Source organism: Vicugna pacos, chromosome 5 (genome assembly GCF_048564905.1).
Source record: "Vicugna pacos chromosome 5, VicPac4, whole genome shotgun sequence".
Taxonomy (NCBI): Eukaryota; Metazoa; Chordata; class Mammalia; order Artiodactyla; family Camelidae; genus Vicugna; species Vicugna pacos.
This window is the reverse complement of record NC_132991.1, coordinates 8,984,029-9,011,068: the sequence shown is the minus strand read 5'-3', so window position 1 is coordinate 9,011,068 and position 27,040 is coordinate 8,984,029. Positions and strand designations below refer to the sequence as shown.

The following is a 27,040-nucleotide window of genomic DNA, read 5'->3' as shown; positions in this document are numbered from 1 at the left end:
CCTTCCTTCACCAAGTACTTTTTAGTAATTTTTCTTTGTTTTATATCTTACAGTGATATTTGATGTCAGGTACTGTGCATATTAGCTTCTTAAAATATGCCAGCTAATTGTTCTTTAAGGATTGCTAAATATTTTTGTTTATTCAGTATAAGATGTGAAGGTATTTCTCTATGGAAGTCTAAAAGAGGTTTTCAAAAGCTAAGCATTATAAGGTATGACTGAATTAAGAAAAAGACTTTTAATTGAAAATACAATACCAACCACAAATACATGATTTGTGTGTACAGACAATAAATCATGAGGCTAAGCTAGATTTATTTTTGGTAGTGGTCTGGGTGTTATGAATGCCTGGTAGTTTAAGAAAGAATCTTTCTAATCTTCTTAGCAATTTTTACTAATGAGTATTAAAGAAGGATTCAGCAGGAAGTAGACTTATTAACAAAATATAACTTTGTTAAAATTATGTTTATAGCTGAACTTGGTGACTATGATCTTGCTGAGCATAGCCCTGAACTTGTATCTGAGTTCAGGTTTGTGCCTATTCAGACTGAAGAGATGGAGCTGGCTATTTTTGAGAAATGGAAGGAATACAGGTACTTGACGTTTAATCACACTTTAACATCACAATAGTGGTTTCGTATTTGTTTTCTTCTATCTCTATGCTTGATGTAAAACTCATTTATTATTTCTTACTATCTTAAAAATGATTATTTTTAAATTTCAGAGGTCAGACACCAGCACAAGCTGAAACCAATTATCTGAATAAAGCCAAATGGCTAGAAATGTATGGGGTTGATATGCATATGGTCAAGGTGAGCACTGTGTTGTGATGCTTTTTAAAAAATTGACTCCTTCAAGATTCAAGGTAACTATGGAATTTTTCAGTATGAGGGAGATTATGGAGTTTCCGTGGGCTAGCACTGGGTGCTTAAGATGTAAATAAATGGTTATGATGATTGAGATTAAATACGGAATGATGAGAATCACAGAAAAGTTTATCATAAGAAAGAAGAAAAACAACCAAAATCTCAAAAAAGGCATGTCTGTGCTTTTAAGTTTTTTTTTTAAGTTCTTAAAGCACTTTTTATTCTTTATAAATTCCTGTTCATATCACCTTATGTCATGTAAGCTGAGTAGGCTCTGTAAAAATGAACATAATTTTAGAAGTAAAGTTGACAATTTGGAAAAAGTTTCTTGAGAGGACTTTGAAAAGCTGTAGTATAATATAGCTTGTGTAGTGATTTAAGCCATTTTTGGTTTAAGAAGCTAAATTTTCCCAGAAAGGCAGTCTTTTTCAAAATTTGTGAATTAAATAGTGACTAGAATATGGGAAGAATCTGGAAAGCTTTGTCATGGCAGTGGAACTACCTGTTTTCAACAAAGTGTTTCAGTGAACTAGATTTGCATGAATTTTTCTGAGAATGTGGTTCTGGTGGTTTTAGTTGTTGAAAACTCCTTATGTATTAGTATTAGCCTGTATATAATTAGAATAATTCAATGTGAAAATAAAATTAAATTGTGTGAAAATGTGAAACCTGTTTCATGCAAGTAAAGCTAACACGTTTTGCTCTCCTTAATTAGGCTAGAGATGGGAATGATTATAGCTTGGGACTAACCCCAACAGGAGTTCTTGTTTTTGAAGGAGAGACCAAAATTGGCTTATTTTTTTGGTAAGCAGACTTAATGTCAAAGATAATTATTTTTGTATAGTTTTTTGAATGAGTTAAAGCACTTATATGATGTTAATGCATAAAATAGAATGGGAAATCAAATAGTTCTGAAAGGCTTAGAAATGAATTTCAGCTCTCTCCTGTCATACTTATATTCATCTTTAGTCCTACTCTCCAAGGCAGTGAGGCAGTTTTTAAAACTCTTCTAGTTGTATTTTCCATTATTTTCAAGCTATGTCAGAATACATGCCTTAATAAAAGTATTTTATATGTGTATTAAACATTCACATGGCCACTCTCTCCCGTCATGTAGTTATGTCGCTGTTTTTAGTATTTCTTGTTCTGCAGTCTTTTTCCTCCCTACTGCTTATTATGTAAGAGGAAGATATTAGCACTTTTACCCCCACTTTGAAGCTATGCTTCTCTTTCTGTGTCTCAACTTCTATTGTCCATACTTTAAATTATATTTACTTTTACATCAAAAATATTAGTTGGATTTCATAACAGTAATTGAGTTTTTCAGGTTTTGTCTGGTCATTTCTAAAAGCTGAAAATTAGAAAATAACATTTATACTATTGTGTCTTGGTTTATATTTGTGTAGGTCTTTGTGTAGAGCTTAGTGGTGTACTGGTGTTACATACATGGGCTGAGGATGGCTCTTGTACATTGGTCCCTCTGTTTACTTCTTCACAGCATGCCAGGACTGTCAGCTCAAACTCTGCCAGTGCCAAGCTCAAATTCTTATACATTCAGTTGCTTTAAATAGAGCCCAGCAAGTTTAGTTTTAGCCATTTAGAACCTGCCTGGTGTGCGTATCTCACTGCAAACTGCACTTCACATTTGTTAGCCATAGAAAAGCAAATCCTGTAGCTGTAAGAGACCCCAAACCACTTCTGCCCTTCAGAGCTCTGTGGCTCAGAGGCTTCTCCTGTGCTGCTGAGTGACATCGCCTAGACACATAAGCCCCCTCTCTGATTGTCCTCCCTCCTGGGAGTTCCCTTACTCTTTTCCCCTCCTAGGTAGTGGCCCTGTTGCCACTTTCTCTGGAAGGTCTCCTGCTATGAAGGATGTCCCCACTTATGCAACCCTGTGCAAACCTATCAATAAAGCTCGTGCAGTACTGCTATCTCCTGGTCCTGTCTTTATCAGCTGTGAAATCCTTGAACTCAAAACTGGGATTACATTTCCTTTCTGTATAGTTTTTTTTTTCTCTAGTACTTTTAGCTCTTGTGCACCCCACACATCTTTTTAAATGACTTGCCTTTGTTTTAAGTTTTTTCACATTTTCAAAGGTTGCATGAAATGATTCTTTTCCAGTTGGAACTGTTTGCTCTTCCAGGCTGCTCTACAGCTTTTTTCTTGGGACTTCCTTTCCCTTTTTTCTCAGGAATCTGTGTCTTCTTTCCATATTTTCCTCTTTCTTTGCTTTATTTTTTCTGTTTTATACCTTCAAGTAACTGCCTAAGAAAAGGGTGAATGAGGTAAATTATTTGAATCCTTGAATGCCTTAAAATGGTTTATTCTTCTCGTAAACTTTCTTGATAATTGGACTAAGAGTGGAATTTTAAGTTGAAAATTATTTTCCCTTAAAAAGTTGAAGATCGTATTTCATTTATTTTTGCATCCAAGGGTCCCTCCTAGAGACTCTCTGGGAGACCTGAGTGTAACACCTTTATAATTGTCCCTTGATGGGTGAGAAAGCTGGGCTGTGTATTTACCCAGCCCTATAGTGTTAATTCTCTGACATTTCCAGCTTGTCCACTGGGCACATGGAACATCCTTCGTGGCCAAAGAATGTGCTAGGTAGAAAGATAAAGTATCTTTTGTACTGCCGTACAAGAATCAGCTGAATTAATACATTTAAAACACTTAGAGTATGTGACACTTAGTAGGCATTATGTATTTGTTACACTTACGTGCTACATTCTTCCCTCGTATTACACTTATTTATTTACTTATTTAGTACAGCTCTCGTAAACAAGTTATATTTTATAATTGTATTTTAGATAAGTTATATTTAAAAATTAGAGTGAGAATCAGGTTTTGACATTCACAGTTCATAGAAGTACGGAGTTAAATTTGGTAAATTGCTTAGGATTTTCGTACTGGTGGGAGATGGAGTTGGAAAGTGGGCCATAAAGTGAGGTTTAAAAAAATTTTTTTTAATTGAACATATCTTTAACCAAAATTGCTATAGAAAATAGAGTTGAAGATCAATAGTTTGGTTTTTTAATCCCTTTTAAAAAGCTTTAGTTTTTCCTTTATCCAATTCCTGTGCTGCTGCTTTAACATTAGGCTTAGAGAATCTCTTACACCATAGTAAGGGGCCTATGAAATACATGTATATGTATTTCTTCATTTTCTTTTTTCCTTAACATTTTTGGTGTCTTACATATGAACAGCTTAAATTTTTTCAGAGGGATTGCTTTTGAAATTTTTTCTACTATCTGAACTATTTTTTAGATTGGGAGCTTTTTCACTGGACAGTACAGGTTATGTTTATCCTCTTAACCAGTTTTCAATTCAGAAGTTAGATGATTAATGTGCTTGAAGTAACAACAAATTTTTTTCAGTTTAGAGTACATGTATTTTAAATCTGGCTGTTATTCTCATATTGTTATAGGCCCAAGATAACCAGGTTGGATTTTAAGAAGAACAAATTAACTCTGGTGGTTGTAGAAGATGATGACCAGGTAGGAATTATATTGTATTACATATTTAACAAGAACTGTGCTAAGTGGTAACTTAAGTATCTGAAAGGGGAAATGCACTTCATTTTATAGAGCCATAAGACAGAAATATAGTATAACTAATAATTTAATTAAATAATTTCCTACTTTAGGTCACACAGTCCTGAAACTATAGTTTTTTACCTTTAAGATTAAAGATTAAATAAAAGACTATTCTTGTTTCTTTGTTGATAATATATCTTAAGTGTATAAAAATTACATTTATAAATGGCTTTGTCCCTTTAGTACTTGATTAAAAGATTAATCAATAAGAGCTACCTAATAATATTCTTTAATAAAGCCTTTTATACTAAGGATTACCCTTTTTTTGGTTAAATTTAGTTCCTGATTGATGCTCATACAACATGGATACATCTCAAATGAATTATGCTTAGTGGAAGAAGCCAAACTCAAAAGATTGACTGCCATTTGTATGACAACCTGGGAAAGGCAAATCCGTAGGAATAGAGAATAGCTCACTAATTGTTTCGGATTAGGGGAGTGAGGAGCCTTGACTGCAAAGAAACAGTACAGAGAATTTGGGGGAATTAGAGAACTATTCTGTGTCCTGATTTTGGTGGCGATTGTATGATTCTGTGCATTTTCAAAACCGACAAAATTGTGAGTAAGTAAAAACAAAGTAATTTTACTGCATGCAAAGTAATACATTTGAAATGTACATGGATATACATAAAAGCAAGTAGGCACATGTTAAAAAGATTTGTATGCACAATGAGGTGTGAGTAGGGCTACTTGACAGAACCTAAAAGAAGATTCTGAAAATTAGAGGAAACAGCTGTAAGTTTTTTGAAAGTTGCAAGTTTTATTACTGTTCCATGCAAAGGATTGCTCTGTCACACAGCTTAGAAGAAAATCAGAGACAATAATAGAGCATTTTAAAAAGAAATCTGTTCATGGCACAGATGATCATTATACTGTCAACAAATGAGTTGAAAATGATTCAGAAGAGGCAGATTTCACATCTAAAAACGATCTATTTTACAAGTATTTTCCTTTTTATGTAAGCACAGATGTGATTAAATGTTACTTGTATCTAAATCTAAAAGAATCATTCAAGAAGAATAAAATATAATTTTATGTGATAAGGAAATATGGTCATAATTTAATTGATGATACTTTTCTTTCTGGGCCATAAAATAATTGTGCATCTTACAGTTGATGACATTTTAGATTTGATTTAATATAGTATTCGCTTCTTGGTTATCTTTTTGAAGGGTATTTTACAGACTTATACAGGCAAATGTGTATATCAGTTCTTTTTTATACACAGGACTCCATGCTTATACACTGTTCTCTTATCCTTTTTTAAACTTCACATTGTAACTTGGAATGTTTACTATATTGGTTCTTAATGTTCTTCATTCTTATAAAAGCAAACTAAATTGCATAGTATTTATGGTGTACCTGAATTTATTTGATCAATTCTCAAAGAATTGACATTTATTCACTATATATAATTAATTTGTAATTGGCAAGTATCTGTGCGATAATTTCCTAGAGATGGATTTGCGAAGTCAAATGGTTATGTTCACTTGTCCTGAATATAGAGAGAGCCTATCGAGTTGCATAATTTTCAGTGTACAGGGCTGTTTCCTTAGAGGAAATTAATCACATTTTCACCTGAAAGGTGAAAAGTGGAATTTCATTGTAGGTTTAATTTTTATTTGTTATTATGAGTGACACTGCATATCTTTTCATACGTTTGAGTTACTTGATTTCCTTTTCTCCAGACTTTCTGCTCCTATCCTTTGACCATTTTTCTTCAGGATTATTGGTTTTTTTCTTACAAGTTTTATCTTTTGTCATGGATGTTATACATATTTTATGTAATTGTTTGTCTTTTAACATTGCTTACTGTGGTTTTGCCATGCACTTTAAGAAATTTTAAATAGGGAAATTTATCAGTCTTTTATGGCTTCTGGGTTTTGTGTCAGAAAGCTTTTCCCCTTTTTGAGGTTATACACTTTCCCATGACTTTTTCTATGTGTAGTTGTTGCTAAATATCATTGAAGTATAACTTACATTCAGATAAGTGTGAAAATAATGCACAACTTGTTGAATTTTCTCATACACTGATATGATCAGCCCTGGGCCGAGGAAATAGGATACTACCAGAATTATGGAATTTCTCTTGTGCTCCCCACCAAGTACAGTTTCCCATGGGTAACCTCTCTCCTGACTTTAACACCATAGTTTAGTTTTTGCCTATATTTTGAACTTTATATAATGAAACTTGACTGAATATTCTCTTTGTGTTTTGCTTCTTTATTTTATCATTTTATTTGTGAGCTTTCTGCCCTGTTGTAGCAAGTAGTTGTAGTTGGCCCATTCTTAGTATCATATAGTATTCAGTATTATGAATAGACTGGTTATTTATCCATCCTGCTGTTGATAGACATCTGAGTTATTTTTAGTTTTCGGCTGTTAAGAAGAGTGCTGCCATGAGTACTGGGATATGCATGTGTTTGGCTTTTGTGGATACTGCGAAACCATTTTCCAAAGTGTTTATACAAGTTTGCTCTCCCACCCGCAGTGTGTGAGAGTTCTGTTCTGCTTGTGTTTGGTATTCTCTTTTTTATTTTAGCTGTTTTGATAGTGGAATCTTTTGGGGGTTTTAGTTTGCATTCCTCTGTTGACTAGTTCAGTTTTGCACTTATGTATACATTTATCAGATGTTTGAATATTCTTTTTTATGAAGAACTTGTTAAGATCTGTTGTTCATTTTTCTGTTAGGTCATGTGGTTTTTTCCTCATAGGAGAAGTTCTCTATATATTTTGGATATCAGTTCTTTGTCAGATACATGTGTTGCTACTACCTTGTGCTCCCTGGTTTACCTTTTGACTCCTTTTAATTGTATCCTTTGGATAAATAGAGGGTTTCAATTTTAATGGAATAATTTAAATAGGAGGTTTCAATTTTAAAAACAGAGGGTTTCAATTTTAATAGAAAAATTATACAATATTTCATTTGTGACCAGTAAATTTTGTGTCTTAAAATGTAGGGATCTTTGCCTGTATTAAGGACATTAAGAAACTACATATAGATATGAAGTATTTTTAAATGATAAAGTCATTTAAATTACAAAATATATTCAAAATATACTGGAAAGTACCACAAATTATAAAACATATCCATTTCACTCATCTCGATGTAGCATTTTTTTGCATTCTTGCTTCAGATCTCTTCTAGAAATACATAAATTAATAAGAGTGTATTTGATACAGCTAAGGTCTAAGCCCCAGCTTGTCCCTTTCTTCCTCATTCTTGGAGGATATCATTCTCATATTTTCTAGTGTTTTGTAAATATAACCATATCATGACACATGGTAGAATGTTTAAAAATTTACATATGTATGTATATTATATATAATATATATAAAATATGTCTGAGGGCTTTTTCTGCAGCTTGCTTATTTTACCTAAACAGATGTAGATCTAGTTCATTCATTTTGACATATAGATAATATTCTGTAATATGAATAAGTAGTAATGCAGTAGTTCATCTTTTATTCATTTATCTCTATAGTTTTTAAATAGATCATTATTTACTTGATTGTCTTGTTTTGGACATTCAGGGTTTTGTACCAATTTTTACTATTATAAATGAGACTGTGAAGAAAATCTTTGGGTATAAATTTTGGTGTTTAGAAAATCTTTTTCCCTAGAGACACAGTATAGCTTAGTTGTTAACAAATATAGCTCTGGAGAATGAATGGTTAGGTTTAAATTCTGGTCTCCTCTCTTACTAGCTTTGTGACATTGGGCTTAATTTCATGAGCCTCAGGTTTTTTAATCTATGAAATGGGGATAATGATAGTGTCTACTCATTAAATCAATTCTTGTGAAATTCTTAAAAAAGTGTCTGTGAATGTTAACTAGTATAATTAGCTTCCTGCAAGTATTTAACTAGTAATTAAGTAGCATAATTAGATGACAAAGAATGTGGCCATTTTTAAGGCTGTTACATATATATAGTGAGACCTTATATGATCCTTTAAATTATAATTAAATATTTATTGATAAATATGGCAGATAAAGGCTCATTTTTTGTATCTGAGAAATGATATCAGTGAAAGTAGAACACTTAGGAATAATTTTATATTGGCTGAGAAAATGGACAGCTTGATTTTAATTTGCCTTTTTTTGGAGATAGCTATAAATAATGTTGGAGTTTCAGGAAACAAACTAGATGCTTTATTATTTGATTCTTGGTATTGCTGTGGTTGTATTTGTAGCTGTGTAGCAGGGGACAGGACTGTTTGAGTTACTAATTACCTCTCTTAACATCCATTTCTTCTTCAGGGCAAAGAGCAAGAACATACATTTGTCTTTAGACTGGATCATCCAAAAGCATGCAAACATTTATGGAAATGTGCTGTGGAGCACCATGCCTTCTTCCGCCTCCGAGCCCCTGTCCAAAAGAATTCTCACCGATCGGGATTTATTCGATTAGGATCACGATTTAGATACAGGTTAATGTTTATAGCTGCTTGCGACTTCTTTCATTATTTCATAGAGGCCAGAAAATTACCCCAACTCCTCATTTTACAATTGTATAGCTGAGGCATAGAGAGATGAAGTGGTTTGCCACTGTTTTCCAAGTTCAGAATGGTTCTTTTAGGGAGAACCTCAGTGCAGAGTTTTTCTCATTTATGTGTATCTGATTACTGCAGGCTTCGTGTTCTCTTACTCTCAGTAATATGCCTCATGTATTTTAGTGGGAAAACTGAGTATCAGACCACAAAAACCAACAAAGCAAGACGATCAGCGTCCTTTGAGAGAAGGCCCAGCAAACGATACTCTCGACGAACTCTACAAATGAAAGGTGAAACGCAGCCCTGTTTCGAAGGACTGTTCTTGACAGCTCATCCTGTGCTGGTATTGTTTCCTTGAGAGGAGGTTATCTCAGTCTTAAGTCTATTCCAGTCAACTAAAGTGCTCTTAATTACTGCATTGGGTTCTAGCATAATCAATTTAATAAAACACAGGAGGAAAAACTGCTTATACTGTTGCTGAGATTAAACTTTATACTAATTGTAAGTCAGACACTGTGCTGAGTTTGTATTCAGTTTTTGTTTTTACTGTTTTTTAATTCTTCTCTAGAACAGTATTTTCCCTCTCTTTTTGACTTCCAGGTCTCATTCACAATAGTCTCTTAAATCCCCTTAGGTTTTTTAAAAAAAAAAACACATTGGTATATGATGAATACATTTTAAGTAAACATTATTTTGTATTATAATAATATTAAAGATTCTGTTAAGTATAATTTTTAAATTTAATCATCAGTGTACATCATACATAGACATTCCCAAATTCATAACTGTTACGTGCTGTTCAAGTTACTTGTGTAATAAAAAGAATGGTTTACTTTGATGAATAAACTAAAACTAGTGTTTGGTCTCACAAATCTGAGTTTACATTAAAATACAGATTGAATTTTAAGTTTGTCCAATGTCAGAGTCATCACCAGTTACCCAAGAACGACTGCTGTGACCTGATGTTTGGCAGTATCAGTTTTTAGAGAAACTGATTTATAGCCATAATTTTTGATGTGCCTGTAAATTAATAATATATAGCTATAAGTGAAACCACTTCAATTTGTTTAAAACCCTAAGTTACCTCTTAGACTCCGCTGATGATGTTTCATTGTCACTGAGCTCACTTTAGAAGCTTGCAGGTGATTCTGTTTCCAAAAAAAAGTGTATACTTATTTTATTGCTTTATTTAAAAATGGAAATAATTGTCATTATTCACTTTAATGATGTGAACGCTAGAACCCTTGTGAAATGAAGATTTTTAAATCTGTAGTTGGGAAACAGCTTACAAAGCAATTAATCAAGATTTACTTGTGAATAGTAAAGGAGTTTACCATGTAGGAGCAAACTAATGGGATTTCTTTTTTTTTTTTTTTTTTTGTCAGCAAGTACAGCAAAACCTGAAGAACTCAGGTGGGTAATGTCTTACAACTTAGGAATTAATAATAGAATGTTTTAACATTTATGTAGTTCCTGTCATTAAACAGATATTTGTTGAAGATCTGTCAAAGATTTATTAACTTGTCCCTGAGCATTGTGGATATTAGCAGGGAACCGATAAACACATAGTGCCAGATAAAACTGACACAAAGAAAACTAAAGCAGTTTTAAAGAAAAAGAGTAGAGTTGGCTAGATGTGCTATTCCTAATGAGAATGACATACATTTGTTATTGACATGTGAATGAGGATATAAAGATGAATAAATTATGGTTCTTGCACACAAGTAGGTCAAAGAACAAAGATTGTTTTGTAGGTAAGCAATTCATTTTATTCCTGGGATAAATCCTGCTTGGTCATGGTGTATAATCTTTCTTTATATTATACATTGCTGGATTTGGTTCACTAGTTTTGTAGATTTGAGTGTCTGTATTCAGCAAAGATATGGTCTGTGGTTTTCTTGTAATGTCTCCATCTGGTTTTGATATCAGGGTATTATTGGCTTCACAGAATGAGTTGGAAAATGTTTCCTTCTATTTTTTGAGAAGAGTTTGTAAAGAAAACTTCACACAAAGAAAGATGGCAAGAAGACTTTAATGGTGAATTCTACCATTTATTTAGTCATCTTGCCATCATTCTTTATGTGAAGTTTGTAAGTTTCCAGTTTAGTTTCTTGTAATTAGACTATTCATAGTTCATTTTTCATCTTGAGGCAGTTTGGGAGTTTGTGTCTTTCTAGAATTTGTTCATTTATCTGAGTTATCTAATCTGTGGTACACAGTTGTTCATATTATTCTTTTTTCATTTTTATTTCTGTAAGCTTTGTGGTGATGTCCCTCATTCATTTCTGATTTTAGTAATTCGAGTTTCTTTTTCCCTCGGTCAGTCTGGATAAAGGTTTGTCAGTTTTGTTGACCTTTTCACAGAACCGGCTTTTGGTTTCATCAGTTTTCTCTGTTCCTCTATTTCTTATTTCATTAATTTTCACTCTGGTATGTTATTTCATTCCTTCTGTTTGCTTTAGGTTTAGTTTTCTCTTCTTTTTCTGGTGTCTTTTAGGTGGAAGATTAGATTATTGGGATTTGAGATCTTTAGTCTTTTTTACTATAACATTTATTTCTTTTTAAATATTACATTTATACCTTATAAATGTCTCTCTAACTAAGCACTGCTTTAATCACATTTTATAAGTTTTATCTTGTACTTTCACTTTTATTCATCCCAAATTACTTTCTGGTTGCTCTTAGAATTTCTTCTTTCACCCTTTGGCTACTTGGGAGTGTGTTGCTTATTTTCTACATGTTTGTATCTTAAATTTTCCCCTTTCTCTCTCTCTCTCTCTTTTTTTTTTTTTTTTGTAATTTTATTCCATGGTGATTGGAGAACATACTTCGCATGACTTTGATCCTTTCACATTTATTGAGACCTGTATTATGGCCTAGCATGTGATTTGTCTTGGAAAATGTTCTGTGTGCACTTGAATGTATATCCTCCTGCTTAGTGTAATGTGCTATAGATGTCTGTTAGGTCTGCTTGGTTTATACTGTTGTTCACTTCTGTTTCATCACTGATCTTGGCCTGTTCTATTTATTATTAAGTATGGAGTCTTAAAGGCTCCAGCTATTGTTGTTCAGTTGTCTGTTTCTCCCTTCAGTTCTTTGTGCTTCATGTATTTTGGGCTTTTTGTGAAGCATGTATATGTTTATAATTATTCTTTTATTATAAAAAAAACTTTTTTTTTTTGTTTTAAAGTCTATTTGGTCTGATGTAAGTGTTGTGAGTCCAGTTCTCTTCTGGTTGCTTTAGTATGGTTCATTTTTTCATCATATTTGGGAATTTTTCACTCATTATTTTTCAGGGGGTTTTTTGTTTTGTTTTGTTTTGTTTTGTTTTGTTTTTGCTGCTCCTCTCTCTCCCTCTCCTTCTGGGACTCCCATTACACATATGTTGCTATACTTGATGGTACCCACAGGTCTCCGAGTCTGTGTTCATTTTTCCTCATCCTTTTTCTCTTTGTTCCTCAGACTAGATAATCTCATTTGACCTATCTTCAAACCACTGATTCTTTTGCCTGCTAAAATCTGCTTTTATGTTCCTCTAGTGAAGTTTTCATTTTAGTTATGGTACATTTCAACTCCAGAATTTCTTTCTTTCCTTTATTTTTTTCCAGTAATTTCTGTGTTTATTGATATTCTTTACTTGTGGACATGGTGTTCGCATACTTTACTTTATTTCTTTACATTTGGTTTCTTTAGTTCTGGAGCATATTGGAAATAGCTGATTTAAACTCTGGCTTGCTAGAAGAGAGTTCTGTCTTCTTGGCCACACTCACCTGGAGTACACCTTCCACCACACTGAACTTGGGAGAATGGGGCAGGGGAGTAAATTGTGCCTCAAATGTCAGCCTCATCTCTAAGATATAGTAGATTTGCTTGAATAAATGTTTCTCCACTTGATGTATGGCTTTTAATGATTTTTTAAAAAATAATTTGACCAGCTAAATATTTGTTTTGCTGGGGAGAGGGTCTGCTATTGTCCTCAAACCACCATTCTAGAATCAGTTAATTTTAATAGTGTATATATTACAATGTATAGTTTCATATAACGCTTCTCAGCCACTGGTATGTATCAAAGTCTCCGGGAATGCCTGTTAAACTGTTAGATTCAGGACATACCCACAAATCTATTTTTTTTTTAATTTGTTTATACTTCTATGTGGTGGATGTATAACTATAGCTCATCAAAAGGAGAAGTTGTTTGTTTTGGGGTACTGAGTATGGTCAGCCTTACCTTGAGATATCCCATTCAGTTTTTTTTTTTTCCCAACTTAGGAAACCATTAAAGCCAGGCTGCGATAAGTGATTCATCACAAAAGCACTCTGCTTTTTGAGTAAGGATTCCCCTGAATTCCCTGTAACTGTCAGTAAGCTGTTAAAGATAAATAAATGGATAGAGTAGGGAGGAAGTCTGAGGGAGTCTTTCCATTGTGAATTTTTAATTAGGTAAAAAACAAAATTTTCTGCCTTTTCTGAGCTATACATTTTAATTTTCCTTAGAGTTATTTTTAAGCTATGCTTTTAAGAAAAATGGAGAAATGTTAGAGGTGTTCTTTATATTTAAAGTATTTTATTCGGTTTTGTTTGCTTATTTGTTTAATGGATCATGTCCTGCTTTCCTGAAAAGGAGGCTGGGACAGAATATTAGAGCTTTAAGTGAAGAAGATTACCTGGTAAAATTAGCAGAAATGTAAACAAAGCATTCAAGCAATGATATGTAGTTGAAAAATTAAGGCTTTAATTTACGGAAGTTTGTCCTTCTTTAAAATGTTCTGAAATACACATTTCTGACCAAAAAGTATGATTATATAGTTTCTTTCCTAGAATTAAGATTAATTTAATGTAAATAACTAAATGTTACTGTATCTTCTCAAGTGATGTTTTTGGCTATGGAAAATGCAGCAAAAATGGGATATTTAAGCAGTGATACTTTATTATTTTTTAATTAGGATAAATTTTTAGGAATGCAACCCAGCCTTCCTGCAGGCTATTGAGCACTACTGGTAACAGTGCTTGAGAGATCCTGAGCTTGGACTGGCATGAATGCCCTTTCATTCTTGTCCTTACAGTTTTGTTTGCGTGGTCAGTTTTACTCCAGTGAACCATGGAAAACAGTACTGTTTGAAAAAGCACAACTCTTTGTCCTAAAAAGCTTCTTGACCTTATACTGTGCTTACTTGAATAACAGGTTTTTAAATTGGCTGATGTTAGTTTTCCTTGTACTATTTTCTTTCTTTCTAACTACTCCCTTGTGAGTCTTGACTAATATAGAGTATCTTAAGAGGTGACATTTGAAAGGCTGGTTCACAGTTCATTTATTAGTACTTTTTGCACAGGCTTAACAGATAGAGTCTTGAAGACAGAAGAGAGGAAAAGAAGAAATGGTGGAGGAAAGATGAATAGAGAGGGTATAAGAGCAAAATTAGTCAGTTATTGCAGGTAGTCCTTTGAAAGGGAAGCTTAGATTGGGTCAGTAATGAGAAGCATTTGCTCTTTTCATATTAGTGGAGGTGAAAGAAAATGTATAACTATAACAAAGTAGTGCTTTCAATATTTCAAATTGTTTCAAAGCAGGGAACTGGAATCCAGTTAACATCACTTAGTATAAGCACTTTTTTCTCATGTTATATTCATCTTTTACTTATCACCTACTGGAATCACTCCCAGTTAAAGGAAAAGCTTCTGAGAGTAACCCAGGGGACCATAAAGTAGTGAGTCTAATTTCCGTCCCAGACGGTTGGATGAGATTTCATTAATGTTGGGAACTATGAGTTATTTAATGTAGCATAGTATATTCTAGGAACATCATGGTCAGTACAAAGAAATTGTGCCTGACAGGTACATTCTTTACACTGGCTTTGGCAACAGATGTACACTACACATTTTTTTAAGATTTTTTTTTGTTGATTAGTTGTATTTGTCACTGTCCTTTGTGCTTTGCTAACATTTATAAAATCCTCCTAACAGTCCCATGCAAATAAGGAAACTGAGGTTCAGAGAGCAGAGCTGGGGGCACAGTTTGGATTTGAACCCAGGCAATGGCAGTGCCGGTTCTGGTGACTTAACTTGTAACAGAGATGTAGTTAATAAGAAACAGGGTATAAACTGGGTCTACTCCTCATCACCCAATTTTTTAGCAAGGCCTCTTCATTCCTGAGTTCGTTCTTATTGGTTGTCTTTCATTATCAGATCAACATCACTTGTTTTGTTCTCATTTCTCTAGGAAAGGCTCCTGTATCCTGTATTCAGAGTTTGTTTTGTGTTTTGAGAAGCTTTGCCCGTTTTTGTTGTTGTTGTTGTTGTTGTTGTTGTTGTTGTTGTTGTTGTTCTACTAGAATGGCATCTTGGCAGGTGTAATGTTCTTTGAGTATTCCTATGGAGAAGTCTGTGCTAACCTGATGCTGGCAGTGCTTTGCTTTTAAGTCTCCTTAGGGTACCTGAAGTATTCTTTACTTATCCTTGAAGGTCAGTAATAAAACAATGAAAATTGAATGCATTTAATTCTGTATCTCATTTCCCTGGAACAGTGTTCTCCTTAAATCCGTAGATTATTTTCTCACTTTGAGAGAATTTTTTTTTATAACATTGAATGTATTTTCAGTTCTTAGTTAAATTCTTTACCTTAGGATACTAGCTATGCTCATAAGCATAGAAGGTCTGAAGTCAGTAAACTATTTTTTTTTAACTTACTCTTTTGTGGTAGTATCTCATCTTTGAGTTCTTATCTCATTGAATATTTGTTCTTTTTTTTAGCTGTTCTGAGGTTTCTGTTTATTTTGTATTATACGTTGATTTTTTTAAAGTGCTTTTTTTTTTGTTGGGGAAGGTAGGAGGGGAATGAGTGCAGCCTAAACTGAAAATTTAAAAACGTGTATACCTCATTTGGAGGAGAAGGGTATACAGAGAAGTTTCTGACTTTGAGTTTATACTAAAGCCTTTCAAGTTATAAAATGCTGAGCTATTGCTGACACCAGAAAATCTTGAGTGGGTAGGAATATACAAAAGAAGTGACAGGTAAGTTTATGTGGATATTTGTGCTTGATGCCTTGTATTTAATGAATCATTTGTGCTGCTGTCTTTATTTTGTCGTCTTTGACAGACATTGTCCAGCAAATAAATAAAATTAGTAGTGAAGTGTATATCTAAAGCACAAGTGAAATAGAGGTATATGGAAATGTCAAATGAGCAGAAAAGCAAGTGTTTGCCTGTAGGTATGTTTGCTTTTATAAAAGCAAATGTTTTCTGGACATCTTACATTCTTAGTTTTATGTGCCAAGGGTAATTTTTTTTCCTCATTACAGTGTGCACAATAATGTTTCAACTCAGAGTAATGGATCCCAACAGGTAAGACAATTAAGGCTTCTGAAGCACTGGAACACTGTTGTTAATTATGACAAACTGTAGTATTATTAATTGAATTTTCACAGTGGCATAACCTTGGGAAAATTTTGTGCATTTTCTTTTTCTTATCTGTAAGATGGCTCAGTAATGTGAGACCTGTTATTTTATTTCCTAAGACATTGTAATAGAACAGGTATTCTATAAAACAATTTCTGTCTCTGTAATTTCTGTAAAATGAACAAAATACTAATGTACAGTTAAATTATTATCTACCTCTAAGGTTGACTAGATCATTCAAGTGTTTATTACTATGTTTACTATTATATCGGTTCACTGTATAGATAGTTTCCATGTTAATGTTCTATTTATTGGTGAAGAGATCTTTTTATCTAGGCAAAATAGATGATTTTTATAATTTGTGTCCAAAGGCTTGGGGTGTGAGATCCACTCTGCCTGTGATTTCTTCTGTTCCCTCTGGTCCTGTGCTAGTGGAGATCGAGAATCTTCCAAGGAGTCCTGGAGCAGACCAGCATGACAAGAAATGGTTTGTTAACTCGTTAAACCAAAATAAAATACTGCTTGCCTGATAGTATTCTGAATCCCCAGCCATAATCTTAGAGTACTTTAAATATTATTGAAAGCAAATTATTCATATTTGTAAGCTGAAAAGCAGCATATTACTGAGCAGTCGTATGGGGATGGGAAAAATAAGGGGTATAGATGGAGAAGAGAGTGCAGCTGTCTACATGAAGAACATCATTTCTCTCCTTACTTTGGTTAGCATGAGCTGAGTGGGTGCTTCTGTGTTGAAAAAGCCTTCAGTGCCAGGCTATAGACCTTTTCCCAGATCCATAAGGATAATATATTTGTTAGACGTTATTCCACACAACATGCTGCTGCTGCTTTGGATGTGTTTCTTCATTAAGAGCTGAAGATAAAGCCAAAAAGGAAACGTAATATAGTTCAATATAAACAAAGCATGAAATACTCCATGTGGGGGGAATCGGATGACAGGGAAGATACTTCATTTGTTTAGATTCCCAGAGTCTTTTTTTTTTCTTTTAGATTAATAGTAAGTACATAAATATGGATACTTTGTGGCTTATTGGGATTAATCAATAGGGTTCATCCTTCCCCAAATAAATGTATGTGGCATGGGAGGCTCCTTGGGAATTATTTGACTGAATGCCATGTTGGTTGCATCATCTGTTCAAGTTTGGTGTCTGTTTATGAAATGAACTTTAATAATTTATAGGATTTTTCTCTTTTTCTCTTGCTCTTAGTTTGTGTAGTACCTGAAATCTAATGAGTTTCTGTGGTGATCTCAAGGTTTTGGTCAGCTTTCTGTGCAACCAGTTCTTCCTTCATGGTGGTGGGTCAACAGTGGTTGGTGATTATTTTCAGTCTTTGCTATGTAATTGTTTTTCACTGTTTATTATGGCTGGAACTAACTGCAAGGTGCTTTGCTTTTGATGGTTGGGCATATTTTTACTTCAGTTCCAAATAACTTGATTATTTTCCAAGATTAAGGGGATTTCCTTCCTCCCTCCCACACCCCTGCCCGTGTTTTCCTTAAGGAAAATCCTTTTTTCCCCTTTCTGCTTGAGAGTGTGGTGCGGGAGTGCTTTGTGTGTGCATGTGGGCACATACTTCAAGTATAAAGACTTCTAAATGTCAAATGTTGGTCTATTTTTTTAAGCCATTAAAAAGTTTCTTCAGTTTTTTACTGAAAACACAGCTCCGTTAGCAGCTATATTTTATCTCTTTGATGTTGGCAAGGAAACAGTACTGAGACTTGAACTATAAAAGAACTCATTTAATACATGCTTACCTTTTATATTAGTATAAAATGAGAGTTTAGTGTGTTTGCATCTGTATTATGACACTAAATCTTTAGTTTTCCTGTTTTATTTTAAAATTTTTTGGTAGGGGTAATTAGGTTACTTTATTTTGATTTATTAATTTTTAATGGAGGTACTGAGGATTGAACCTAGGACCTCGTGCAGCCTAACAAGCACGCACTCTACCACTGCACTATACCCTCCCACCCTCCAGTTTTAATTAATACATATTTAATTCTGTTTAACTTGATTTGTTAGTCATTACTCAGTACCTTTGATGCAGCCTTTGAAAAGAGAATATTGTATCAGAGATTATTGAATATCAAGAAAAATGAAAAATTTGGAGCTGTATGTCCTTCCTTTGTGTACTTGTGCTGAGACCTCCTTTGCTGAAATGGAGTCAAATGATGATCCTCAAAACCTAGTGAGCCTCAGTGTATGTTAACAGTGGCATGGAACTGAATATGGAACTGACCTGGCTTGGAGCTAATGGATTCCCCAGCCTTAATTTAAAATGTATTCTACATTTCATTCTTTGTTGCTGCATGCTTTGATTCTTACTAATACTTTTACATAAATATAAAACAGTCCTCCTTTAGAAAGTGATAAGTTAATAAAATTTGGAAATGTGATAAGTTAATAAAATTTAGAAATACTCCCTAGGTTTGAACAGTTGGCCAGAATAACGGACTAGTCTATTTCTGGCAGATAACTTTTAGCCAATTTAATCTATACCTACTCCCTGTCCAGTTGTTTAACTTTTTCTTGCTGGTATCTTCTGAATGACATCATTATTTCAGTGAATGGTTTGATATGTTAATAACGTAGAATTATCTAATATTGAAACTGTCTTTTGAGAAATAATTTATGTATTTTAAATCCACGAATTATTTATAAACAAAGCTGAATAATATTTGGAAAATCTTGCATATGTAGGGGAGAACATAAACCTAATTTAATTTCCTAAATTTTCATAGACCCTATGTTAAGGATTGTGAATTTTATGGGTTAGAGCGGATGAACAACTTATATTTCAGTTGAAGGAAAGATGATTTTATTGTAAAAAAAAGGTTTCCAAGTTTGTTCTGAAAAATCCTGTTAGCTAATTTGTTTTTAGTTTCCTTAAGGAAAAAAGGTGAAGATTCATGTTTTGGTTGAGTTTGAAAAATACTCTCATTTAAAAATCTTATTCTGAGGCATTTTCTTTTTTTTTATAATTAGGATGATTTTATTTTTCCCTTTGTAGTTATCTTAAATATGTGCTGCCCTTTTTGCCATGTCACAAAACCTTGGCACATGTTTTCTTTCTACTGGAGGACTCTGATCATCTCTAACCAGGAGCTGCTTGTGTGCATGTTTCACTCTCCTACTTTCATAGGCTTATTTATATCGCTTATGCTTATCTAACTATTTCCTGGAGGGGGCTTACAATGTTATCACATTATCTGTACCTGTTGAATTTCATTCTGAGGTCCTATAAACTTTGATTATAGAAGAAACAGTGATTGTCTCCTTAATTGGACACATTGATGTAAAATTACATGGCCTCTGTGAGGGTAGATTTTTATAATACTATTTCTGAATTTTGCTTCTTGGATTTCAGTTTTCTGAAATCACTTGATTTGTGAAATAACTTTTCACAATCGCCCTTTTCTGTATACGGCTTTGTCCTTATGTAGAATTGTCCTTTCAAAACACTTGAATTAAGTAGATTATAAATATTTTTTCTTCTCATTAGAACCTTAAATGACATTTCTGCTTTTAATTTTGATAGTGACATCAGGGACAGATACAGTGTCTTGCTATCTGTGAAATTTCCTCTTTATTTAATTCACTTAACTGACTGATTTCTTATACATATTTCCATATTGACATTTTCCATTACATGTAACTTTGTAGGTTTTCCCCTCTTTGTTTATCTTGAATGTTATTGCATGGAGTAGATGTTGATAACTGCTTGTAGCACTGGTGCATGCTGGTCCCATTGCCTTTCTCTTTTATTACCTCATACACATTCATTTTCTCCTATTCCTATTGACTAACTGTGCTCCCCTCCCACTCCCCAACCATCCAGGCTCTCTGCTGCCAGTGACTGCCGTCAACGTGGTGGAAACCAGTGGAACACAAGGGCCTTGTCCCCACCCCAGCCTGCACATAGAAACTACACTGACTTTGTCCATGAGCACAATGTGAAGAATGCAGGAGTCCATCATGATGGTCATTTTCCTGGCCCTGCAGCCATGACTGACATATGAGTGTTAAGTCTCTTAGGCATTGGGACTCTTTGTCATGGAAGTTGATGGTATACATTTCCTAGAGTTTACAGAGGATTGATCACATTAGGAAAAGTTGGGAGAAGTTATTTTTATATTTAATCACTAGTAGGGTAGTGTTGTTTGTAATTGAATTCTTTTGTGAAAGGGAAAAGGATCTGAAGGAGCTATATGCCATCAATGATAATGACATGTGTTTTTGTGTTGAAAAGGATATGTATATCATAATTTTGGAAGTTTTTTTTTAATGATTTTAGCATGTTAACACATCACTTAGAAGATGTCTCAGGAGATTTGTGTTTACCAACAAGCTGCCCATTATCACACAACTACATGCCATACAGATAGATTGAGGTTAAAAGAATCAGACATACTAAAAGCTCACACAAAAGGAAGAATTTTCAGGCATAATATATCAGCCTTTGGTGATATTTTTATAAAACTACTCTTATATAGTATTTTTTTTTTCTTATACACTATTTATAATTCTTTTAAAGTAACCCAGGCTTTTATTTCAGTTAAGTGCCTAAGATTCTATAGTTTTAATTAATGTAATCTTAAATTAAGAACTTACTTTCTAATAAATACAAGTATTTTAAATTACCAGAAGGTCCAGAAATCATATTAATGTAACTCATGTAGAGAGATAATTCTGAATGGTTACTTTTGTGTGATTAACTGATTAACCAGTGGTTAACTAAATGGTTACATTACTACTGAACGGTTGTACAGAATGAAACATGTATTTCACTTTTGTCTTTTCATTGTTCTTTTATCTCATGCATCTAGTAGATTTCCCAGGTTTGCAAATAGCCTCATAATCTGGCCTTGTACAACCTTTAAAATAAAGTTCTGAAGCCAAAACCATATCACTTTTAATAGGTTATCACATATCATTTTAACCACTTTCAACTTTTGCGTATGTTACTATTTTTGGTCCTTTATTAATTTCAGAATATAATTTTATAGTTGGACAGTAAAATTGTCTAAGCTCTTTGCTTTTAATTATAGAGACAAATTAACTGGAAGAAGTATATTTCTGATGTAATAGGAAATGATATAAGGGAAGCATTTCTTTTGTCTTTTTAGAGTTTTAAAATTTTTAAACAAAATTTTCAAACTTTTAAACTATATGTATGATAATTTGAAGATGTTTTATAGTCTGAGGATTTATCATACTTCAAGATAATGAAGCTTCATTATAAATAAAGTAACCTGTTTACCATCCTTCTCACTACAGAGTTAGAGGGCAGTCTTATCCATCTCTGCTAGACATAGATGAAGGTTTTAGAGGACCTTATTACTGGATTCTTGGTTGCAAATATAATATAGCTTGTCAATAGAAGACATAACTAGAAGTAAGTAATATTTACGGAAAAATTTATAGGCAGGTTTCAGTGTGAATTTAACACAGTCATACATAAGGGGCTGGGTGCTGAAAGTATTCTTTAATGTATCCTCTAAGTAGGAACAGGTACATAAGTAGCCCAGCTCCCTACCTCGGTAAGTCCATCATCATTTAGTGTGCTTAAAAATGGCCACTAATATTTATCTCTCATAATTGTTTAAGACGTTCCATAGCTCGGATTCTAGTTGTCAAGTACTATCTTCAGTGACTTCTTTCTTAAAGGCGTTAGAATCATAAAATTTTAAGTACAGAAACTCTAGTTTATGCTATTAAAGGAAAGCTTTCATGGGTGTGAGTATGATTAAGAATCTGCTATTTCTCCAATAGAAACCAAAAAGGGGTATAATAACACTACAGCTTTCCTTATCTCTTAGAAGGTGCTGTGGTTTGACTTCTCTCACTTTAAAATTAATCTTAAAAGTCTGAAGGTCAGACTGCTAATGCAGTGCCTCATGTATCTTATCAGAATCTTAACTTTGGGAAATATGGAAAGATTATAATTGAAGAATAAGATCTTTAGTTTATATTGAAAGTGGTCATTTTTGTACTTAGAATTAAAGTTAATACTGTTACATTTAAGTGATGGGAGAATCACATCATGGTTTTTCTTTGTTTGAAAACCTTGTTATAAAATAGTTTATATGTAAATTCCTGATGATAGAAACTGGGTTGGAGGGGTGATGGGGGAAGACAGGAAAGGGGTTAGGGGAAGTTAAGGGCTAAGACTGGAAAGTAGTAGAATCAAATTTGTCTATTTTATAGAAATTCTTATAATGATGCAGGATTTCATATCAAATATTATGAATATTTGTTGTTGCTACTGGTATTTTCAAGATGAATATACAACTTGTTCCCAGAGGTATGAAGAATTTACAGGTAGCTCAACCTAAATTAAATAAATTGTCACCAACTTACTTATATTGTGCATTTTATTATGCTTTAAGGGGTCAGCGATCCTACATCCTTGATTAGGGAACTAATATAGTCTAGAAGCACCTTACTTGGTTACTGTCCTTTTGATCAGAGGGAGCCGCCAGCCTAGAACTCCAAGACCATGTGATTCAATTTCAGTGCTTTGGCTAATTTTACTTGGCATAAGTCATTTTAAAATCTTGAATTAAGTTGGTTGTGTTTCAGCTGCATTTTTGTAGGCAGAGAACCTTAGAGAAAGACAGCAAAGCTAGTGACCTTCACACTTTCATACATGAAAATACTTGAGTTCTTTTTTTTTAATTGAAGTATAATCAGTTACAGTGTGTCGATTTGTGGTGTACAGCATAATGTCCCAGTCATGCATATGTTTACATACATTTGTTTTCACATTTTTTTCGCTAAATGTTATTACAAGATATTGATTATAGTTCCCTGTGCTATACAGAAGAAATTTGTTCTTTGTCTCTTCTTGTATTTATAGTGGTTAACATTTGCAAATCTCAAACTCCCATATATGAACTCTTTAGGTCATTATTTCTTTTGATGGTAAAAACATTTCAAAGGCATTTACCTATCTCTGAGTATAATCTAACCTTTATAATCTTGATAGTGTAATCGTAGATATACTTTTAAATGAATTTACAGAGAAGAACAAACTTCATTTGTCCTACTATGTATATAATATCTATATTTTTAAAGGCAGCCAGTTTACAAATATTGTAATATCAATATAATTCAAATCACTTTTTTTTCTTCTTTTTTTTTGAGTTATAGTCAGTTTACAATGTTGTGTCAGTTTCTGGTGTATAGCACGGTTTTTCAGTCATACATGAATATACATTCAAATCACTTTAAGGGGACTTTTTGATTCATATCTAAAGTATTGACTCAGAAAATGTTGCTATTTATAACACTTGGGTCAATGTTAACAGTGTTATTGTTAATATTGTCTGATATGTAAAAGGTGCCATGTAAACATGTCAGGTTATTAAACTGAAGTGTCTCCTGAATGGAGAACAGGGAGGGGGCTTGCTTGTTTCATAGGATAAAAGGATTAGCTGAGCCTTAATTATGTAAGTTTCTCTTATTTACTAGATTTTTGCATATTTGCTTGGTTGATATGTTAAAAATTATTTTGATTTAATAACCCTGCTTTATAACTTTCATGTGTCCTAATGTCACGTATGTCATATGTCCATCTTGCCAAACAGTACAATAGAAGAAAGGGGTAAGGAGCAGAGGATTATGGTGTTTCAGGGTTTCAGGAAGAAGAGTATGGTGGAAATGACTGGCTTTGCAGGCGTAAGAACACTAATCCTCAGCTTTGATCCGTTTTACTTCCCTATATGTTCACAGATGTAAACTGAAAAAAGTTGGAAGATGGTTGTCCCATCTTCCAGAGCAAGCAATGTAGCATGCTCTGATGGTGGGAGTAGTAATCATTTGAACCATGGTACTTTAACTGTTTGGGTCCAGGCAAACTCATTTCTAAACCATTGTTAATTGCTTTGAAAGGGTATTATTTTGTGTGTTAGGGTTTGAAAGTAATATCACGTTGCTTTCATTTGTTTTATATCCTTGGCATATAGGGCTTGTATAGATTTACAAAGATAAAATCATCTTGCACCAGTAACATTTAATCTCTTTACCACCACATGCTTCTTATATTTTTAATATAAATTATACCACATCATCAGTTATACCTTGCTTCCAGAATTTGTAAATGCTTGCATGTGAGATGCTTTTATGTAAAGGACAGAATTTGAACATAATTTTGTGATGGGGAAACTCCCTGTCTTTCTTCATCTGTCTCTCCATATGCCTCTGTCTCTTGCCTAAAATGTGATTTGTCAGGTCTCTCCTAGGTATTATGAATCACGTGAATTTAGCTATGATATTCTTCTTCAGCTCCCCTTCTCCAAGAGTCTAAAAATTTCCCATCCTCTGTTCATATAAAGTAACTTTTACTTTAGTCACATGAAATCACTGTGAGAATTTTGTCCTCCTGAGTTGGCATTAACCTTGGTGGCATAGATACTAGGACAGGAGGCACAAGGAGGATGTGTTCTGTCACTTTTTCTTCATTTCTTGACCATTTCTAGTTTGTTATATACCCTTCAGCTGCTTTGAGCTCTTTGGGCTGGTGAGAAGGATAATAATATTGGGCTCAGAGAATTAGTGAATTGATAAAGAGAAAAATTCAAAGGAAATTGATCAAAAGAAAAAATGTTTCTGTGGCTTTTTAAATGATACATTTTAATTTTTATGCTTAAGTGGGGAAAACAAGTGTTCCTGTTATTTCCAAAGAAATTGTTCTCACAGATGTTTTGTTTTTAGATAATTACCTAAGACTCTGCTCCTAACAACAAGCTGTAGCCTTAATTCTAGTTGATGGTGCTTAGTGAACTTCATACATTTTGTTCCTGACAACTGGCCAACATTTTGTTTACATTGGCATGGAGAAGAGATACCTGACCTGGAGAACAACATTCTCCAAGGAATATGACTGAAGACTCCCTTAGTGGTGTAATAAACCTATGTCTCCTCCTCCGAAAAACAGGTTCAACAGCTGCAGACCTTACTTCTTGTTGAAGGAATTCTTCTTTGTTTTGTTTTTAACTAATTTTAATAAAGAAGAAGGAAATGAGATATACCAGTATATGGTTAGGATTCATAAAACGTTGCAGATTTCTTAGTAAAAATTTAGTCCATAGACATGACTGATGTTGTTATAGTAAAAGAAAAATATTTTAAATTATTAGGAATGGAGTAAAAGAATCAAAGTAAGAGATGATAATAGGAAGCCAGTTGCTGGTGTGGTTTTTTGTTTGTTTTTTGGTTTTTTTGGTGAAACTAGTTAGAGGAGTATCCAGAGAAATCGTGGAAACATCCCAGCATGTAAAATATCACTACAATATATATGATTACATAGAAGAGTTTCTTATGACAAAGTTGTGTTGGTAGCCCAGCAGTTAGCTTCAGTGATTATTTAATTGCAGACTTGCTAGGAGTTTGGAGATAAGACCCACTTTTAACAACTTACATTAATTCTTTTTTGCTGTGGAGCTGATTCTTTCTTCTAGCATAACCTTTGGAAGTCTTTAGAAAGACCTGGGGAGATTTGGGTACTCTAGAATATCCAGGTTATCACTTTGATTGGATCTTTACAGTTATGCTGGAGTAATAGTCATTAAAAATAATTCAGTAAGTTGGAAAGGCACTGAATGTCAGTCTGAGGAGTTTGGACTTGGTAAAGAGACCTGAGGCAAACATTGCAGTTTTTAAGTGAAAGATCTTGGGAGTCATATTAGTGTCTCCTTTTTTGATTCACCTCATTATTTGCTGCATACCTACCAGAGTACCGCTTCCTTCTCACTTTCGTATACACAGTCACTTATAATTACTCCTTTGCATGGACCCTCAAATTTCTTGACCCTTCCCCTGTGGTACACATCTAGTTTAATCCTGGATAAATCCATTTCTGTCTACTCTGCATGTAGATGGTGAATGTGAAATGCAATATTGTTAAATGGTCTTTCTTTAATTTTTGGCCAGTAAGCTCAAGTTAGGTCTTCAGTGCTATCTGAATTCTTACCATATTTCCTTAATCTATTCATTTTCCCACTATGCCAGCAGTAATTTCTCCTCTTTGAAGCCTCTACCGTCTCCTCACTTCTCACTTTTTTTAATATATTTTTATTGAAGTACAGTCAGTTTACAGTGTTGTGTCAATTTTTGGTGTACAGCACAATGCTTCAGTCATATAGGGACATACATACATTTGTTTTCATATTCTTTTTACCATGAATTACTGTAAGATACTGAATATAGTTTCTTGTGCTATACAGTATAAATTTATTAATTTATCTATTTTATATATATTGGTGAGTATCTGTAAATCTTGAACTCCCAATGTATCCCTTCCCACCCCCTTCCCCTACTGGTAATCATAAATATGTTTTCTGTGTCTGTGAGTCTGTGTCTTGTAAATAAGTTTGTCTTTTTGTTGTTGTTGTTGTTTTTTAGGATTCCACATGTAAATGATATCACATGGTATTTTTCTTTGTCTTTCTGGCTTCACTTAGAATGACATTCTCCAGGTCTATCCATGTTGCTGCAGATGGCATTATTTTATTTTTTTATGGCTGAATGGTATTCCATTGTGTAAATATACTACATCTTTATCCAGTCATCTGTCAGTGGACATTTAGGTTGTTTCCATGTCTTAGCTATTGTAAATTGTGCTTCTATGAACATTGGGGTGTGGATGTCTTTTTGAATTGAGGTTCCCGC

The 27,040-nt window shown here is 33.6% G+C and overlaps 1 protein-coding gene across 3 annotated transcripts in view; it reads left to right on the top strand.

Moving 5' to 3' along the window:
- The window catches only part of EPB41L5 (erythrocyte membrane protein band 4.1 like 5), a 101,871-nt gene that overhangs the window by 25,300 nt on the left and 49,531 nt on the right, over positions 1 to 27,040 (top strand). For 2 of the 3 annotated variants that reach the window (XM_072960826.1, XM_015240507.3), the window contains exons 8-16: positions 473 to 593; positions 725 to 812; positions 1,582 to 1,670; positions 4,295 to 4,364; positions 8,725 to 8,894; positions 9,141 to 9,247; positions 10,343 to 10,370; positions 16,253 to 16,295; positions 16,721 to 16,836. In XM_072960826.1, coding sequence (XP_072816927.1) covers positions 473 to 593; positions 725 to 812; positions 1,582 to 1,670; positions 4,295 to 4,364; positions 8,725 to 8,894; positions 9,141 to 9,247; positions 10,343 to 10,370; positions 16,253 to 16,295; positions 16,721 to 16,836 — 832 coding nt within the window. Of the gene's footprint in view, positions 1 to 472; positions 594 to 724; positions 813 to 1,581; positions 1,671 to 4,294; positions 4,365 to 8,724; positions 8,895 to 9,140; positions 9,248 to 10,342; positions 10,371 to 16,252; positions 16,296 to 16,720; positions 16,837 to 20,207; positions 21,272 to 27,040 lie in introns of those variants that run through there. The other variant, XM_072960827.1, reaches the window with a different exon arrangement.